The sequence below is a fragment of the Pagrus major genome, chromosome 4 (genome assembly GCF_040436345.1).
Source record: "Pagrus major chromosome 4, Pma_NU_1.0".
NCBI classification, from domain to species: Eukaryota; Metazoa; Chordata; class Actinopteri; order Spariformes; family Sparidae; genus Pagrus; species Pagrus major.
Genome location: NC_133218.1, coordinates 23,786,123 through 23,806,624, shown reverse-complemented (window position 1 = coordinate 23,806,624; position 20,502 = coordinate 23,786,123). Strand labels below are relative to the sequence as shown.

At 39.7% G+C, this 20,502-nt stretch overlaps 1 protein-coding gene across 1 annotated transcript in view; it reads left to right on the top strand.

Moving 5' to 3' along the window:
- mical2a (microtubule associated monooxygenase, calponin and LIM domain containing 2a) overlaps positions 1-17,833 on the top strand; it is a 35,167-nt gene extending 17,334 nt beyond the window's left edge. Inside the window, exons 6-19 of the mRNA XM_073464254.1 lie at positions 2,133-2,288; positions 2,408-2,508; positions 2,963-3,220; positions 4,116-4,231; positions 4,387-4,513; positions 4,601-4,691; positions 5,390-5,537; positions 6,952-7,151; positions 8,180-8,283; positions 8,468-8,539; positions 8,635-8,769; positions 15,536-15,716; positions 15,825-15,901; positions 15,997-17,833. Of these exons, the coding sequence (XP_073320355.1) occupies positions 2,133-2,288; positions 2,408-2,508; positions 2,963-3,220; positions 4,116-4,231; positions 4,387-4,513; positions 4,601-4,691; positions 5,390-5,537; positions 6,952-7,151; positions 8,180-8,283; positions 8,468-8,539; positions 8,635-8,769; positions 15,536-15,716; positions 15,825-15,901; positions 15,997-16,401 (2,171 nt within the window). The 3' untranslated portion in view covers positions 16,402-17,833. The remainder of the gene's footprint in view (positions 1-2,132; positions 2,289-2,407; positions 2,509-2,962; positions 3,221-4,115; positions 4,232-4,386; positions 4,514-4,600; positions 4,692-5,389; positions 5,538-6,951; positions 7,152-8,179; positions 8,284-8,467; positions 8,540-8,634; positions 8,770-15,535; positions 15,717-15,824; positions 15,902-15,996) is intronic.
- The last annotated feature ends 2,669 nt before the right edge of the window (positions 17,834-20,502 follow it).

Genomic DNA, 20,502 nt, shown 5'->3' with positions numbered 1-20,502 from the left:
GTGACTTTGGGAGTTTCAGAGGAAACCATATGAATTTTTTATAAACTTTTGCCATTTGAATGTTTATCTATTGATTTGATATGAGGCTATTTACATTATGGCTACTGTAGGAATAGCTGTTATAATAGTGTTAGTTTCTGATATTTTCATCTTAAATCAGATTATCGAGACGCCATGTGTGCATGCTGGCACTGGTGATCTAATAAACATTAGGCTACGTATAAGTAATAAGAGGGAATAACCTTTTGTTTTTCTGATGATAATGGGTCAGTTTTTCTTGTTATTTCAGGATAACAAAGCTCGTTTTCTCGAGATAACGAGATGAATTAATCCGTTATCATGAGAAAATGATCATAATTAATTAACTTGTGATCTCCAGATAACGAAGTTTATAAACATTGGCCTATATTTCCAATTACCATCAGTTAGGAAACTCACACAATGTATTTTATTTCAACACTTTAATTGTACAGTATATGTGAGTATATTTCTGATTAATTAGGCTATAAGGTTTATATACTGGTCGATTCTTGTTTTTGATGCCTATGTCAAAGCTTCAGAGATAAAAACATACAGCATGTAGCAGCTTTTATTTTTCGGCTGAACACATTACTTGAGTATCTGTCAAAGGTAAGCAAAATGTTTGCTTGACGCTTTCTGTCTCCAAAGTTGTTTCACTCCGAAGCATCATGTGGAACAAGAAGTCGTGTTTTAGTGTTGACAGACTCATAAAACCCAGAACACCTTCTGTTTACTGAACAGTCCAAGGCGTCCCACAGGACTGTTTCTGGACTCTTTGAATAACTGCAGTATTTCTGTTGTGAAGCTATAAATGAAACTTAGACTTGCATGAAGCCATTGATCTCTCCCAGCGGGAAAGGATGTACATCAAACCCTGTAACAGAAATAGAGCAGAGCTGGGGCTCAGTGCAGCAGCTGATGCATGCGTGCTGGACTCTCTCCATCTCGCTACCTCACTGTTTTGGTCTCTACTAAAAATGCTGTCATCTAACAACCAATTTCACATCAGATGCTTATTCCTAAAAAGGGCATTTCTGGGGCAGATCGAGATGTTTAGCTCATTCTTCAATAATGAAAAAGCCTGGGGGAAATTATTTTCCCCTGCAGTCAGCCTGCTCATGTGGCCTAGCTACAGTTAGACAAAGTTTAAAACAATGAGATCTGCAGAGGGGAAAAGGTCCTCCTTGTCACGAATGGTGACACAGTTTCAGACACTTTCCTTCTGACCCCAGATAGTACTGTCTCACATTCACTATCCTTTCCTTCCTGCACCTACATCTTTAGAGTAAGTGACATTTTAGTGAGTTTTTGCTGATTTGAAAAGGTAAAAAAGACAAGGTATTAAAAGACAACACCAACCTATCCTCACCCCGCTGCTGTCTATTAAGCGATACAGAAATGTTCACTGCCATACCAACAAGTAGAGGGCAGCTTCTTTGCACATGCTGTGAGATTTCTCAACTAGTTCTCTGCACTCCACCATAAAAAAAGTTTTTACTGAGTAGCATAAAGGGACTAAAACTTATGTGAAACTTAAATTAATTAAGCTTGAACCTTGTAAATTGAAAATCTACCAGTAAAATGTTGAACCTTTGAGTCTATTTAATGCGTGCTTGGGATTTTTTGGTTTTGTTCGGGACATAGAAAGTTAACATTCAGAGAACCCTTGAATTTTAGTTTCTGTGTTCCTCTTTCCTGATTCAAAATATCTGACATGGAAAATTGTCAAAAGAACTATTGTACGGTTCAGTTCATCCATTGAATCAGATTCCTTGAACATATGAATGAAGTGATTTTTTTAAAACTATGAGTACATGAATGAAATTATTAAAATGAAAGACTCAGCTCTGAAGGTTAATTAAGCAAAAGGAGTTTAAAATTGATTATAGTATTCAATTCCTGGCGCCTCTTACAACCCATTGCTTTTGTTCACTTGGCTATAAAAAGGCTCACCTTGGTAAGCTGCCTCTTATCCGAAAATAACTGCCTCGTAATTATGGTTCAAAGCTAGATTTCCTTTGGCTTTGACAGAAAGGCCGATACGACTGGTTTATTTGGGTAGATCAACATCACCTCTGTTTCTTTCTCTCTCTCACTGGTTTTCTCTCCAGGTTTCAAAAGGAAAGAGTTTAGGGGAAAACTTGCAATCGCCATCACAGCCAATTTCATCAACAGGAACACCACTGCAGAGGCCAAAGTAGAAGAGATCAGCGGCGTAGCCTTCATCTTCAACCAGAAGTTCTTTCTTGACCTCAAAGAGGAGACAGGTAGGAGAGAAGCCCAGTCAAATGAACGAATGAATTACACATTAATGGGTTTGAGTCAGTCACTCCAAATGACCTCTACAACATTTTTAATCATTCTCAAATCATATCATTTGTTGTAGGTATCGACCTGGAGAACATTGTGTATTACAGGGACAACACACATTACTTTGTCATGACTGCCAAGAAACAGAGCCTGCTGGACAAGGGAGTCGTCATTAATGTGAGTAGAACATTGTAATCCATGTTTTTATTATTTAGTTTAAGTTTAACTATATTACTTTCTAAAACTGCATTTTATGCTGTTATGGCAGCCAGTCATTGCATTAGTTTAGATTTCATACCAGCCTGGGATAATAATGATAATAATAACAATAATAATAATAATAATAATAATAATAATAATAATATGATTTTGTTTTATTTAATTATTCTGTTTTTATCCCTAAAATTGATGAAAATGAGGGCAGAAATTCAGACATCTAGAACCAGGCTAGTTGTATAAATGTCCAAATTTTGTGGTCATAATTTGTATTGTTTTACACATTTTGTCATCTATACATAAGGGCTTTTATGTCACATTGATAAAACAACTCTCTAAGGGAACAGATCATTAACAAAATCAATCTTTTGGAAGTGCGTAGACACATGCTCTGAGTGAACTGTCATGCTTACAGGATTACATAGAAACCCAAATGCTGCTGAGCAGTGAGAATGTCAACCAGGAAGCTCTTCTGTGCTACGCCCGAGAGGCTGCTGACTTTGGCACCAACTACCAACTTCCTACGCTGGATTTTGCCATGAACCACTGTGGGCAGCCAGATGTAGCAATGTTCGACTTCACAAGCATGCACGCCTCAGAGAACGCTGCTCTGGTCCGGGAGAGATTTGGACACCAGCTGCTGGTGGCACTGGTTGGCGACAGCCTGCTAGAGGTAAGGAAGTGGAAGGTGTATCAAGTAAAGTCAAGTGAGCTCGGTTCAGGTGAATGCAGGATGTTGAGGAGTCTGGCTGCCTGGGGAAAGAAGCTGTTACCCAATGTGGCAGTCATGGCTGGGAGGCTCAGTTTGCTCTGGCTAGATGCTGCAGAGTAAAGAGTCTGTGAGAGGAGAAGTGTTGATGTTCCTGCTCCAGTGGGCTGTGAGCCGCTCCTCCTTTTCTCTGTATACAGGCTCATCCTTGATGATGATCCCTGAGGCAGTTTAATTTTTACTGTGGACATACCGAGGCAATCACCCTATTTGTTATATGTTAAAGACTTTGATATGTGACCTTACAAAGCAAAACAAACAAACACCAAAGTCTGTCAAAAAAAGATCAAAAGCAACTGGACAAATTGTATTAATTTTTTTAATAAGCACTGAAAACTATTATTTATCCACATTTTGTCTCTTTTCCCCTTTTATTTATCTGTTCTCTATATATTTTTCATGTACATACATGGTTTTCTTTTGTAAAACGAAATCTACACTCACAAACTGGTTATCTCCTCTCCTCACAAATCACTGACGCACCACACCCAAACATACATTTCTCCACTATATCCACTCCCATCTTGTGCTTATGCCTTATCCTCTGAGTCTTTTGTAATATAATCCTGTCATTCTACATTATATAATGTATATGTTATATCACCTGTTTTGTTTTGTTTTGCTGTTTCAAAATCATGACAACATATGTCTTAGAATACTTAGTGCTGTTAATTGGCTTTCAATGTATCGCAATGGTGATTTTGTTATTTTAAAGTAAGGAAGTGTTGATGTTGTTTTGTCTCCTCATGTTTGCTGACGTTTTCATTAATTTGTGTTTTGTTGTGTATTCTCTGTGCAGCCCTTCTGGCCCATGGGGACGGGTTGCGCCAGAGGCTTCCTGGCTGCCTTTGACACGGCCTGGATGGTGAGGAGCTGGGCTCAGGGTCGAACGGTTCAGGAAGTGCTGGCAGAGAGGTACGCACACCACACACTCATTTACGTCTTTTAATACCGTTAAGTACTGTGTTTGGACACTCACAGTCTGAATGTGCAGTGTGCATATTTGTAATTTAAAAAATAAACATTGTCATGTTAAAGTGATCTTTCTCTATATTTGTGTGTTTCTATAGGGAGAGTATTTACAGGCTACTACCACAGACAACACCTGAAAACATTGCCAAAAACTTTGAACAGTACACCATAGACCCTGGGACAAGATACCCCAACCTCAACTCCTCTTGTGTCAGGCCACACCAGGTGACAATCAGGCTCCATTTTTAACAAATACACACAAATTCTTAAGTATCTTGATTATAATAAGTTTGCATTTCCTTTCTGTTGCAGGTGCGTCACTTGTACATCAGTGGAGAGCTGAATACCTGCTCTCTGGAGCGTGCTGCTACCATACGCCGGCCTGTCAATCTCAGCAGACGTGGTATGATTAACAGGAATTGGCAGACTCTTGTGTTGTTGTTTTCATGAGTGATTCTGCAGATCAAAGCATGTCTGCTGCTGACTCATCTTCAGACGATTTAGAGTAGTATCAGGCTGGTTGATAAGCGTTTCCTTTCTTCTGTCAGTTTGAAAGGCTCCTCATCTCCCATTGTTTAGGGAGTAAGGCACAATCTTAGGTTTGTTTTAGCATGTGGGTTCACTGGGAGAAGGAAGCTTTGACAGTAGAGCCGCGGGATTGTGAAAAGAACGGTCAAACACACATATCTCTTCCTCCAAGTTAAACCTAACTTTATGTTCCTGTTTTAAATTTGTTTATACTCATATACTCTTATACTTATGATCATTTTGAGTGTGTATGAATGTATGCTGATAAAATGGATCTGAAAAACTGGAACTGACTGTAAAGACAGAAGCTCTACATGCTGAACTGAGCTGTATGTTCAACTTAAGTAACTTGACTCATTCAACAAAGGCATTGAGGAAGTACCTGTCTGGACAAAGATGAGAAAGATGTGTACATACCTCGGCACCACTCCCTGACAGTCTGTCATGATCTTATTTATTATCACACCATGTGTTGGTCCATGCCTGTGACAACTCTTCAGCCTGAACTTCCTGAGGGTCTAATTATGTGAGGAATGCATTGTTTTACTGAAAAATACGATGTTTCTTTTGTAGAGTCAGAGATCAGACCGGCGAGGCTTCTCACCTGGTGCCAGAAACAGACAGAGGGCTACAGGAATGTGGTGATCACAGATTTGACGACTTCTTGGAAAAGTGGCATCGCCCTCTGTGCCCTCATCCACAGATTCAAACCCCAGCTGATGTACGTAACACATATCAGATAATACCAGTGCCAGCCTGTGACAAAACTCTGACATCTTATCTCTTTACAGTATTTGATGCCTGCGTACATTCACACGAACAAACCAGTATTTACTGTAAAAATGAACTCCCTCAAGCACCCTCCTTGTGACAACTAGTTGTGATGAAATCTGTTTCTTGTGGGTGTGTTAAATATGCTAGGCATGAGAGTGACACTTTAATCTATGTGTGCTTTCTGCTGCGCTCTCTACCTCTTCCTTGCAAAACACTTGACCTTTTTTAAGAGTGCTGATAGACGTGTGAAATACTCCATACATAGCTGTCCTAGCTGTATGTAAAGCTAGCTGGCAGTAAAGGGTGCAAAAAGAGGAGTTAAGCCATGTACGTTTCACACATTTTATCAAGAGAAATAAATACTGGGTAGAAATTAAATGCAATAAATGTCCTTTTCCGTCTCCTCAGTGGAGAAAAACAACTCAAAAAACAGAAGCTGTACCTTAGTTTTCCACTTTTTAGGGTTAGACAGCCTTACACAGCATGGGATTATTCAGTTCAACTGTAGATTAGTACATTTACAAATCTAATTATATCCTCTCACACTTTAATTATTGCCTTCATACCTCGCCAAAGCCACTACAATTTCATGCGGTCCTGTAAGTTTCCAGGAACCACTGGCATTTTTCCCCTTCCCTCCTCCATATGCATGCCTGTCAGCAGAGAGGGGAGCAGGTTTGTAGAGGAGAAAGAAAGGAAGAAAGAGTGGGCCTCTGTACTTACAGAATAGCACCAAAGTTTGTGTGTGCTGCTGCTAGGTTACCGCTCTCTTCTTTACATTATTTCTGAAGGTGTCTGCACACCGTCAGCGAAGGTGAAGACTTCAGAGCTGGGCTTTTTTCTCCCATTAAAAGTAATTTGCTGCCATTTTCTCCAGCAGTTTGAGAAACAAACTCCTCTGCAGGATTGGAAATTGATAGAGTAAGATTAGCGTCTGTGTAAGTCATTCCATTGTGATTACGTTACCTGTTTTCATATCAGTGTGTGTATTATCTCACACTCTGCTCATTGTCAGTCACCTGACACCTACATGTAGGCATGAAAGTCAAGAAATAATCCTTTCAAGAATCTCTATTACAAACCTTACTGTTACATTTCTGTCCCATTATTCAGGGAATCCTAAATAGTTATGATTTTAACCACAATAAGAAGTGAAAATATATTAAAAGAAAGTCTTATTACATACACTTTTCAGTGTGATCAGGGGAAAAGTAAACCAGAAAAAAACAGAAGTAAATGGTCTCAAACTGTACATGCTGACACAGTAACCATATATTTTCCCCAGCTGCTTTGCCGTGACCTGCATCTATTTTTATTACCTTCCTCTTACTCGAGCCACCATTACTGTCTTTTTCCATCAGAGATTTTGAATCTTTAAATGAAGAGGACCATGCTGGAAACCTCCAGCTGGCTTTCGACATCAGTGAGCGTGAGTTTGGGATCCGATCGTTCACATCTGTGAAGGAGCTGAGTGACGATCAGGACCTGGATAAGACCAGGATGATCACCTACCTGTCCAAGTTCTACGAGCTCTTCCGTGGCACACCTCTACCGCCCTCAGGTAGTCTACTATACTCTACTATCCTGTACTCCACTGTACTCTACTGTGGTATACTTAACTATACTCTTCCCTATTTTACTCTATTCTACTGCATTCTATTCAATTCTACTGTTTTGTCTTTAAGTGCACTCTGCACTCTCTATCTATGGTCTTTATTCTAGGAGATACAACTTAGGGCTGCAACTAATGATTACTTTCATTATTATTTCTCCCTCTTCTCTACGTCACCACATGAACGCTGAGCAGTATACGCCAGACATAGCAGCAAACAGGAAGATCCTGCTCTGCATTTTCACGAGCAGACAAGGACCGCCTCTTTATGGAGTTTTTTTTTTTTTTTTACTGCATGTATGGTGGGAGAAGAGCCATGGGTTACTGACCAAACACTCTATAACAGCGACTGTATTCTACTCTACAGTACTCGAGTACTCAAGTACTTAAGTCTGTTTCGTTAGTTATAGACACTGTTGTCTGTTGTTAACATATTGTTTTCATCCTCTTCTTTGTTTCTGGTCCTCATCTTCTTCTAGTTTTTTCATTGTATAACTAAAATATGTAGAAGCAGCAACAAAAAGGTGAAATTCCAGTGAAAATGGTATTGAATTTCATTTGGTTTCCTGTTAAAAATTGTACGTGGTGTGCATCCCTATTAGTAAGATAAAATGGCATGAGAGGAAAGTGTTTTAGGGCTGAGGATTGCAATCGATTGCGAATCGAGATTCTTGACAACATGAAGACAGCTGCCAGTCTCTATGGAAGGGACTATTTAATGCTTACCTCTGCTATGTTGTTTTATTTAACCTCAGCTTACCCCTACCTTCCTCTGACATGCAGCTGAGTGATTCAGAAAGCCTTTACTTTTTAAGTGGAACATTTTTCTACACAGATACAGTAACTCTCTTTTTTCCAGATGACTCTTAGAACTTTCCTAATCTATACAGTCATTATTCATTAATGTCATCTGACATCTATGGCTGTGCACTGTGGAAACAATAAAAACTGTAATGCAGTCATGTGTTTTACTGCAGGTTCCAGAGGAGTGGATGAAAACAACGAAGATTATCCATCTAAAGAAGTCAGGAGTAACAATAATGTGCTCAATCTTGCACTGCCCAGGAAAAGGGTACCAAAGGTAACTCACTGAAATGTTTGGATCTGATTCAGATCTTGTAATTTTTTTACATACAGTATGTTTGTTAAACGAGATTTAAAGGATAATATATTCCATTAATATATGAGTATTTTTGCAGCTGTTTTGGCTCCTCTTCTTTTGACTGTTGGATATTCAGTCGTATTTCTTTGTGCTGCATTTTCAGGATGAAAAGAAGTCAGACGGTACAGATCCCATTTACAAAAGGAGGCGGAAATTCTGCAGTTATTTGGAGGAGGTTTGTTGCTAAACTATGTACTTGTAATTTTAAACTTAATATCTTTCAAAAAAATTGTTGATACAGTGATATGTGGTCTATTTATCTCTTGTTAGGCCACCAATCTGTCGAGTAATGGTTCCCCGGTGCGAGAGGACCAAGAGCCCAAAGAAAACAAAGTGCGGTCAATGGCTACTCAGTTGCTGGCCAAATTTGAAAACAAACCCAACTACACCATCCGGAGAACACAGGTAAAAACACAGAAATGCATTCAGTATAATCCCATAGATGATATTTTATTTTGTTTAAGTTTTCAGGCTTTAAGTAAATATGTAAGAATATACTGTATGTACATATACGTCTATTTATTTACAGACAAATACTTCTTCCCTGCACGTGTGTAGTTGGAAATGGTTATTTGCTTTCTTTCAAATGGATGATAAATATGTTTAAATGTCCCTTGTTGTGAGCTGGAGCTCTGACAGCAGTCTGCGGTTTTAATAAGACAAAACGTTCCTTTTGCTAAGTCTCCTCTTGTCTGTAATTTCCAGCATTTACTCTTTTCAGCCTTTTCTGTTTCTTTGCCATTTTATTAACATTCTTCCTAACCTTTCTGCAAACTCTCAGTCCGACTGTGAGAGGTCCTCCCCGCTGCAAACTCTTGACCTGAGTGAGATTCTGCACATTAAACTCAGGCCTCCGGTCCCACTCCCACCTAAACCTCCTCCTGAGATACAGGTAGTCTGGAGCTGCCAAACAGCAGTTAAGGCACAAAAACATTAACCTAAGGACAGTCTTTAACACTAGTGACAGTCTGTAAAGCTTCACATGAAATAGAAGGTTATCTCTGTGCTAATACTGTCTTCCTTCTCCACGACATCTATAGTTATATACATGAAATCACTCAAACATACACTCACAGACATTTGAAAACACATAGTATTATGTACATTTAGCCTACCTCAAACACATACATTGCCCTTGTGCAAAGCTCAAGTCATAATTTACCTTAAATAGGAATTTCGATCTTTTTTTGGATACTTTAATGACCATACTGGTGGTTTTACATTCTCAAGTCCTCACTTACATAGACCCTAACTTCACAACGCAAACTGAGTGGTTGTGATTCCTTCATGTGTTATTGCAATTATATGTACAACTAGAAGCCAGAACAAACTATTACAAAACTTAATTGGAGGCTGACAAGATAAAACACAAGGAGGAATACAAAGTTACATAAGTACTTAATCCTGACTTCCTCCTGTTTGGAGTTAATCTTACAGCTACCACTTTGGAATTACACAAAACTGGAACTGAAAAGCACTCATGAAATTCTGACAAATCTGATATGAAAACAATTTGGCTTAACAGATGCTGGTGAGGATTCCTTCATGAATCGAAACTGGTAGAAATATGAGTCTTAAATGTGAGTTTGCCTACTCATCGTAATGAACGGGACAGAAAAACAGACGAAAAAGAATGGCAGTTGCTTAAGTCAAGGCATTGTATTCATGAGCTAAGCTATTTGAAAATCAAACCCACACGGCAACAAAAAGCAGCCAAAAAGTGTCAAGAAAAGAATGATGTGAATTTCACAGTCTCTTTCATTAACATGTAGCTGTTGGCTGTTGACTCGCAGGTCTTAGATGTCAAGAGATGATTACATAACTTTGGCAAAACATAACACAGACAGAATATTGGCTGTAATAAGTTACCTATGCAAGTTGATTTTCATGACGTGCTGGCATGACTGATGCCTCCAAAAACTATGCTTTGAAAATGTTTGGCGGCCTCGTAAAGTATTTGTGTAGTTAATGGGCTGAAACATATAAAGCCACCTACATGGTTCTTTGAACGATCTACAGCCTCTAAGTGAATGAAAATGAGTACCACAGCTCACATGTGCACATGTGTATATCATCCCTTTCAGTTTGAAGTCAGTATCAGAGAAGCAGCAGAACACTTAGTCTGCCCGCCTCCAAAGACCCTGCCCAAACCCCAACTCCAGCCTCAGTCCCTGCATCCATTTTCTGTAGTGAAACTCAGACATGTTGATCAAACACATGTTGAGATGAAGCCCCCGCCTCAGCCTGAGAGTGCAGACCCCCCTCCTCCTTCTCCGTCCTGCCACTCAGCCATCCAGTTCATGTCAAGAGTCCTCCAGCGCCTCAGGGAGGTGGACGAACACGTCTCTGAGGTGATCACTGTCTCCTTCTTCATATCTTTAGCTTCTCTCTTCTGTTTTCTTTCCTCTTTTTTAAAATCTGGTGATTGTCGCATGTTCTGATCCCCAAAAAAGGCCCCACAGTGAATGCTGATTATATATTACACCCTGATTATACATTTAGGCTCGTGTAATGTTTAGTCAGATGGTGAAGTCAGCCCCTAAATTATCCGGCTTGACGAAAATGGCAAGAGCAGACTTACAGACCTGGCACAAGCTAAAACAGACACACAGGCAGATTATTGGCCAGTCTGAGTCCGTGTGGAACAGGTCAGCCAGGGCCAGCCTGCAGGCACTGGCTTACGTCAGCAAATGTAGATTATTCAGATTTTTCCAAAAGCCTCCCTGCTTTGGCTCAGATCAGCACTACAAAATTGTTCACTTTATCAAGTCATTTAGTGTGGAACTGAGGTTTATTGAGGCAAATTTGTGGATTTAGGGAGAGTTACGTGCTATACCTATGTATTGGCCAGGAATCGCCGGATCATGTCACTGTGAAAGCCAGAAAATATTTTCTCCATTAAACATGACCCAGTTTCACCCAGATCACTGAATAAAGTTATAAAGTTGTGTTTTTGTACATTGTTATAAAGTTCAACATTCATCCATGGCAGCGTCATAAAATAAAGAAAGCGTTTATTGGACAAATAATAAGTATACGTCCCCAAGTGCAGGATGATTCACCAACATTTTTCATGTGTTTCCAGGAAATTAGAAGGTATAGGTGAGATTTGGAGCAAGACATATGTGAATAAAACACGTAAACAAATAGACTTCATGGGGACTTTAATGAATCTACTTTGAAAGTTGACCTTGACTCACTTAAGTCTCAAAGACTCAATACTTCCCTATATGACAGAGATATTTTTTGGCTGAACCGATGTTCTTGTCTTTGATTTCTTTGCCAGGTCTGTGCGTCTGTCTCAGTGTTCTGTTCCAGTACAGTATGAGTAACCACATCAAGTGGGGTGTGAAATTAACGTAATAAGGCAGCCGACGTTCCACACAACGACGTTATTGTTCTCCCCCCGACAATACACACTTAGCTGTCAAAGCCTGCGTCTTATTGCGAGAGTAGAACAGAAAGGTCTTTCATCATTTAGCTGTTTAGTGCGTATTGAATGGTTATTAGTCTACCTAATTATGTCTACACACAGAAAGCTCCACATTTGTTGGTGGGAGAATGTGTTTCATTGTCCTGAGGAGACGAGACTGATGGCTTCTCCTTTGTTCATCCTGCAGAAAAAAGCTCAGACGCAACAGGCTAGAGAGTTTCAGACAAAGAGCATAAAGGAGAAAGGTGTTCACCTTAGCGGGTTGTTCTCAGGAGACAGCTCAGCTGTACTCAAGGTGACTATTTCAAGCTTGGTCTGTGACCCCACCCTGGCCTACCTGCCCCTCACAGTGTGTTTATTTGCATGTGAGAGCACGTCATGTTTGGGACCACAAGTGTTGCATGCAGCCAGTTTTACCCCTCAACAAGTATTTTGTACAACATAATTTTTTTTCAAATGGCTGTAATATATTTTTATAATGATAGTTTAAAATGAGAGATGGTGAAAGGGGTCCCACATAGTGATGAACCTACAGAGAGTTATCATGAATCTGGGCTCCCTTTGACTTTATGAGGTTTATAGCGAGATTCATGTCTTTATTTACCTGTCTGACTGCAACTTCAGCGTTTTGTTCCACTGTCACTGCTGTCATAGCATTGTTTTCCACCACAGCAGGCTGCTCTTTCCAAATGAAAGGCTCTAAAAAAAAACCCACTGTGAGCGACCTGCTGAGCATCAAAACAGCAGAAAGACAGTTAGCGACCAGCTGGTGAACATAGTGGAGCATTCAGCAGCTAGAGAGACAGATATTTCCCTCAGGACTTGATAGGGACCGGAGAAGAAATATGTAAAAGAGAGTTAACATTGGAGGCCAGAAACACAACTACAGAAACATTTCTGATAGTGTTGCTCCATAGCTGCTGGATGTGTAAATAAGCCACTAGCCAAATGCTGGTAAAGAAGTCAAATGGCAGGTAGATTTGCTTCACTCTCCAGCCAAAAATATCCCAATGGTAATCTATTGGCATTTATGTATTCATAAAATTTGACCAGCTATTTCGACGGTGGAGAAAAATGTTAATTTTGCACCTACTTCAATGTTGTGTTGTGCATTTGTTCAACGGTCCCCAAGTGGGCAAAAGAATAACTTAAGTATGTTAACTGTAGGCTGTTCTGTAGTCAGAAAGAAAAGTTCAGAATTAAGGTTAAGACAGTTGGCCTCCACACTTTTAATCCAACCCAGTTGGACGATTCTGTAGTCAACCTTTACGACCACTGCCAGTGTTTAGTGCCAAGACAGGAAGTAGTGTGCCCGTTATTTAGCCAGCGGTTGATGGGTGTGTAGCTCCGCCAAAATTCATGTGGGAGACTGGAGTTCATCTCCTGTCACAGACCAGACCTTGTTATTTCCTTTTCCTTCTTTTTTTACAGTCATGGCGATTTTTCCCAAACTTAACTGTAGTTTGTTTGCAAAACCACCACCTTTCACTAACCATACCATAGTGGTAAATCATTTTAAAAAGCTGGCACTGAATGTCAAAAGTCATTCTTCAGTATGATCCAGGGTTGTGTGGAATTATTCAATTACTAATATTCTTGTTTTGTTTTTATTAGCCTAAATATTAATGAGTTAAAGGACCGCACTGTTTATTTTGAATGTGTTAGCCCAATTTTGACCCCAGCCATGACACTTAGTTTCATTTTCAAATTTTCATTACTATTTCACCAGATGCAATGGTTTTAAAATGTAGATAGTGCTATAATCTCAAGAATCAAGAAAATCAAAGTTATCAACCTCTTATTTCAAGGCTCATGATATCTGTCTTTCCAAACTGTTAATTAAAGCGTTTTGTCCAAGCCATGCATCAGAAACCAAAAATTAAATTACCTACAGCAGCCTCGAAAATGACCTTAAAAATTGAAGCAACATCTTTAAAAAGCAATGAAATTACAATTTATTGCAGGGTTTTTTGTAGCAGACTGCCTTAGTTTCATCTCAGTCTAACTAATGCACTAGCAAGAAGGGTTTAAGTTCATGACGTTGTGTTTGCCCAGTAGTGCAGACTCAACGTAACATCTTAAAGCCAGAGACGTGAAAAATCAAGCATCCTAGTCCAAGATTTAAATTATTGTCACTATCTTCTTCATTATAATTTGACAGATTTATGTAAAATGGGCTGCTGCTTCTCATGGGAGCTTTTTTAAATTGCTGTTTCTGCCCCTTGTGCTTTTAATTAGCAGCAGCGTGTGTGCTCTTGTGGTGGCACTGTGTGGGTTTCTCTGCTCCACCCATCCCAAACAGCCCACGCCTGCTCAACAGCCAGATGTTACAGCAGGACTTACACAAGTTTAACATGAAGGAGCAGCTCCAGCACATTATGATCGAGGTTTTTGTTTTTGTTTTTCAATGTTTGGATCAAATTTGATTCCTAAAGAGCGATTCAGAAACTATTTAGACACCATAAACTGAACTCACTGAACCATGTGTGTTTATCCATATAACCTTGTGATTATCTATAATTATCTTACTTGCTTCCCTGAACTGTGTTTTTCTCTTGGCTGAATGTTAGTGTGTAGTTGCAAAGGAGTCTTCAAGTAAAGTAAGCGGTCACCCTCTCTGAAAATGACCCCAGACATGGAGCCTCAAACAAGCGCTGTCCTAGAAATATTCCCAAGAGAATATCCGAACAAAAAGACTTGCAGGATGTGACGTATGCATGCAAAGCATTGATATGGGTCGAAAAGATTCATTGACACGGCTGTGTGTGTTGTTATCTTGCACTTTACTGCTCACATTGTCACTCTTCTTGCATGTTTTACCTTCATCTGTTTCAACAGTGCATGTCGACTTCTGCCTCGCAAAACACATTGTGTCCTGATATCATTCTTAGATTTCATGTTCTGACGTCAAAATCGTAACGGTTATGGTCTTGCCGAGCAAACACATTTCTGAAATATTCAAAATAGTAAGCCACAAATTTGTTATTACAATGCTTCTTTTTTATATAAACAAAATATCAAAATGGACATGAACAAAAAATGAAAATAAATAAATAAAAGGAAAACAGAGACCGGCAAAAAAAAAGACCCACATCCCCTACCTACAACAACCCACCCAGGACTGCAATCAAGATTCTACTTGTCCTGCAAGATAAGATACCAAAGGTTTCCAAGTGTGTCCGTCAACTTCAGTGTTGGGACATCCTTCTTTTTCCAGAATAAGAGGATAAGCTTTTTTGCAGTGTCCACACATCAAGAAGCGGCGTTGTGCCAGTGTCAGTTTATTTCCTTCTTTAGATGTCCACAAAATTATTAAAACTGGATCTGGGACAATCGAAACCTTTTAATATCTTGGACATCAAATTAAAGATATCACTCCAGTAACCTTGTATCTTGCAACAAAGGACACAACTATGAAGTAAATTACCATCATGCGTGCCACATTTTTCACACAGAGGAGAGATCTCCGCAAAGATTTTATGACTGTTGGTTGAACAAAATGAAACAATTTGAAGACGTCACTTTGGGCTCTGATTCTTTTTACATTTTTAAAGACTAAACGTTTAATCGATTGATCATTAGTTGCAGTCCAAATGTGAAAAAGTACTTGAGAAGAAAGATAAAAGTCAGTGTTTCAGCTCTTAATCTAGTGAGTGACATTAGTGCTCGTCTTCATCTGCGGTTATGATTTCACTGTTTTTTCCTCCTTCAACAGTCTTTCTGTGCTTTGTCTCCCAGGGCGGCTCAGTACGAAGGGCGTTCCCCCCGTCGGGTGACAAGTGTCACTCATGTGATAGGCGTGTGTACATGGTGGAGAGGGTCTGCACCGAGGGGCTCTACTTCCACAGGGAGTGTTTTCGCTGTTCTACCTGCGGCTCTACGCTGCGGCAGGGAGCGCACGCCTTTGACTCTGAACAGGGTTCGTATATTCACATGTCAGCTCTCAGCAGTGTTGGATCTACATATAACTCAAAAAGTTCAGTAGTCATTTGGCTGCTTTGTTCTGACGTTGGCTGTAATCTTACAGGGAAATTGTACTGCAAGCTTCATTTCGATCAACGCAACAGTGGGACGACCCTACGAAGGAATTTGTCTCTACGTTCAGTGAGTACCTTGCATCTCTAACAACATCCTTTGAATTTAAGCACTATTGACTGCCAAATATCTAACCTCTCTGTCCGTCATGTCCTCTGTGTTAGAATCGTTTTGGAGCTGAAGTTCAGGAGCGATGTGCTGATGATGGACAGAGCTCTGAGTCCAGCAGCACAGCAGACCTGCAGAATGAATCCTCCGCAGGTACCTTCAGCTCGTTCATAAGGAAACAGCTGAGCTGGCCCCTGAGTGTGACTCGTGCTGTGTGTAATGCCCCCTCGTATCTGTCCCGCCGTGTGCGTGGTACAGCACAGGCCGTTGCCGGCCACCTGAGGGACAATGCCCAGGACTATGCATCCCTGTATGAGCTACTGAGCATGAGCTTGCCCCTGCTGCTTGTTTTACAAGAGGTACTGCTGCAGATGTACACAGAGGCTGTGCCTGATGGGCCCAGCTCTCTACAGCCTCTGCTGCTGTGGCTGCAGGAGCATATAGGCCACAGGCTCATGTAGACGCACAGCAGACCCCAGCTGACTCCATATCTGTCGCTGAGTGGCACATTAGCTGGAATGTTCTCATATTGATATCATTCGTAGCCTTTTAAGCACCTTTTAATGTTTACTTGCCTTTTATGATGATACTATAGGTAGGTCAGTGTGTTGGATGTACTTCAGCCAAAGACAAGAGACAACATTTTGGAAAATGTGTCAAAATGAAAGCTGCACCAAATAATGTTGCCATGGGTTTGATGTGGAAACTGTACAGTACCTATCAGATGTATAAACAGGCCACAATCAGTGCATTAAAGACTCAAGACTGCTGAAACGTCGGATCATCGTTGCTGTAGAACTCAACCTTTTACAAACTGTCTGGGAAAAATGGATCCTGCAGTTGAAATAGTTTAACTCAGGTTATGACTGACCGACTTGATGCACTTTATGTTTGACAACTGCCTCGTCGTCGCAGTAAACTGTCACGCTAGAGAAAAGCCTGAAACTCCAGGCAGGTTTTCTTTTGATTATACATATGTGCTCCAGCCATATGTTTTTTTCATTTTTTTTATTATATATGCAGGTATGTGTGTTTTACACACATGTCAACAGTTTGCTGATAACCTTTATTTACTCTGACCGCTCCGTTTACTTTCATGACCTGTTTTCATTGATTTTTCTGCGGATAAACCCAAAGAATCTCTTTTGATGCTGTGCTCTGGTGAGTTTCCTTCTCAGTATTTAGTTTGACTTTGCTGCCATCTACTGTTGACTCTTAGAAAAAACCATGAGGGCAAACGGAGACATTCTTGTATGCCATTACAGACAGTTGCATTTTAAATCATTGATTTATGAGAGATTTAACTGTAGACAATAGAAGCTGGTGAGCATGCTGTGATGTGTGTGTGTGTGTGTGCATGTGTGTGCGTGTGTGTGTGCGCTTGCCACTCTTGCCTTAATTTTAAAGTGTGTTGTTAGAAAACCAACTGCAAACCTCTCGACTTGAAGCCACACAGTCGCTTCCTATTCAGACACACTACAAATCTAATGATGCTGATGAAGCACTTTAGAGTTTCAGAGTATTTTGTTTTCCTTTATTAAATATTTTAAAATGATATCAGCTTTTATTTTAAGTGTTTACGGCATGATGTGCTGGATTTGCAATATGATGTTTGTTTTGTTGTCAGCTACCTAATTTTTCATGTTGAATCTGCTGCATGTAATATGAGTCACATGTCTGGTTTACAGTGCAGTGACAGGGTGGAAGATATCAGTGTTTTTTTTAAATACCAAAGAACTTCCATTCACACTCACTGGACATTTATGTTATAAATCTGTAAAACAAGATGAAAATCATGCAAACTGTAACATGATGGTGCCAACATACAGATATCATCTTCTTTATGAATGTCAGTATTTTGTTCTCATAAACGTTTTCTACTTTGTGCTTTCATCTGTTGTTATTCATGTCCTAGTCTTCTCCGTGTTTTAGATCATTTTTCTCTTTCCCTCTCGTTCAGCTGAAGACTTTTTTGAAGTGTGTGATCCAGCTGGATGGTTAGGAGAAATGACGTTTTGAAGGTGATCACGTGCATGGTCACATGGTCGTGTGTGATGTGATACTGACGATGAATAACTGACACAAAACAACATTTACAGTGCTGAAGCAATTAAAGATGTTTGTCTGAAGTGACACTGAGTGACTAAACTCATCACTAATGGACGTCTTCAGTGTTTGTCATTGATCCTCGAGCTGTTTTGGAGTGAGCTAACTGTCTTTTTTAGTGATTCAGATAGTTTGAATAATGAAGTAGAACGGATTGGCAATTCGCTGTGGTTATCAGGTTTGTTGGACTAGTAAAGAGAAGAAAACATCTATTCAGGTTTATTTAAGTATTCCTCTCAAAACATTGAAAATTCTGTAAAACAAACAAACATAATTTCTGTTTTGGAGCTTTTGATCTTTTTACAAAAATTGTCATTGATAATCTGAGCATGCCCTGCGTGCAATTTAACAAACTAATGTTTTCAAGGTCGAGAAGGAAATTTTTAACATCAAATTTGAAGTCAGCATGGATGAGAATTCCTTCATGGGCTCAGAAAAATAGAAATTTGAACATCTGTAATTACACGCTATCTGCTCAGGAAGATTTGCTTTTTATTTATGGCACAACTAACCTTTATTTAACCAGGAATATTCCCCTTGAGATTCAAAATCTCTTTCACATGAGAGCCCCGGCCACCACCGCAGCATTAAAAGGAAACAAACAACACCTTAAAACGAACAATGTAATATTTCTACATGAAAGAAACAAGCGACTGACTTAAAACAGTAAATTACATCAAGACAATGAATTTGCCAGCGTTCAGTAACAAATAGTCCTTAATCCCAAGGGCGTCACTTTGTATTGAAAGGTGGTGATTCAGATGGAGAGACATTCTTTAAACGGCCTTCAAAATATGTGATTATAGGCCATGTAATGTGGGGATCAGTATAAGGTGAGAGTATTCATTTTTTGGTTAACATTTTTTGTTGCAAACTATTTTTAAGGACATTTTGAACAAATCATGCATTTTTAAAAAAATATGGGGACAAAATCTACCATTTAAAAAAAGCAGTGAGGACATTTCCCCAGCGTCCCCGACAAAGAAATAGTCAAATGTTCTTATGTCTATAAGAACATTTACAACACACTGTAGTTGCTAGATTGGAGTGCCATACATGAAGAGCCCTTTGCTGCAAATCACAGTCACCATTTTTGTCAGAGCTCTGTAGCCCACTCCTCATCTCAGCAAAACACACCTGAATCTCAGAATGAAGTGTCGGCAGTGGGATTGATTTGAGGGTAATGTAAGTCCATATATTTTAGGTAAGTAAGAAGAAAAAGAGATCATTGTTCACCGTGGTATGTACCTGGTTGAATAAGGGTTTGAAAAATGTTTTTTATTGGCACGGTTACATTCCCACCATGTTCTGACAATAACAGCAAAAAAACACTTCGACAAAGCACCATTTTGAGAAACTTTCCCCTTCAGTGTGCACTGACCTCTGCAACGTTAAAGTCACGCTGCACAACAGGACTAAAAACACATTACTTGCATTTCTCTGCCTCCTCTTTAGTAACTTAGAATGGAAAAAGTACTTTTATGTTGTGTAAGGAACCGGACAGGAATGCACTTAGTTGATCTTCCACTTACAAAACAAATAAATTTCAATGATTCTACCTTGAAAAAGTCCTTGACTCCAGGTATTATTCTGTTGAAACATCAACACTTCCTTTGAGAGGACCTATTGATGGTTAATTACACTGTGAAAAGATGATAAAGACCATTTAGCATTCCCACTTTCACCTGCATTGAACTAAACTAATACTACTACGAGTTCTACTACTGCTTCTTCTGCTATTATAATGATATGATAATGATAATAATCCATCACAGTGGATGACTGTGTACTGCTACATGAAGTGTATTTAGTAGGTAAGACTCATGCAAGTTACGAGGGGTGATTGATAAGTGATAAGTTTGTGGCCTAAGGTAGAAGGAGTCGATTTCAGAACACCTAGATCATTAATTTTTCAACACAGTCTCCTCGTACACAACTAGTCCAGCAGTCGTGGAACAAACACATCCCTTCTTTTGTAGAAGTCGGCGTCTTGGAGCCCACAGCAGCAATAATGTCATCATTACTGTCAAAATGGCGAGAACACTGCGCTCCTTCTTCATCTCGTGGAAGAGGTAGAAGTCTGAGGGTGCCAAATCAGGTGAACAGGCCGAGTTCAAATCTGCATTCCTGGCAGGCAGCCATCGCACTGTGGACTTGTATCGAGCAAAATACCACCAAAGATATTAACTGCCTGCATAATCACTGAAAGAGTTGAACCGCATGTGCATGGAAAGAGAGCTCCATCTACCAACTTAACAATGACACCTGTGTTTTATTTAACTCAACAAGGTCCTAAGTCGAGGATGAAGACATGTGGCTGCATTGTTTTGAATCATTTTGACCTTTAAATCAACATTATGTAACTTTATTTTTTACCCTAAAATAACAGCTTCAGAATCATTTCATCATTCATTACATCTGACAGCTACAGACCTGGAATTTGTATTTACAGCAGT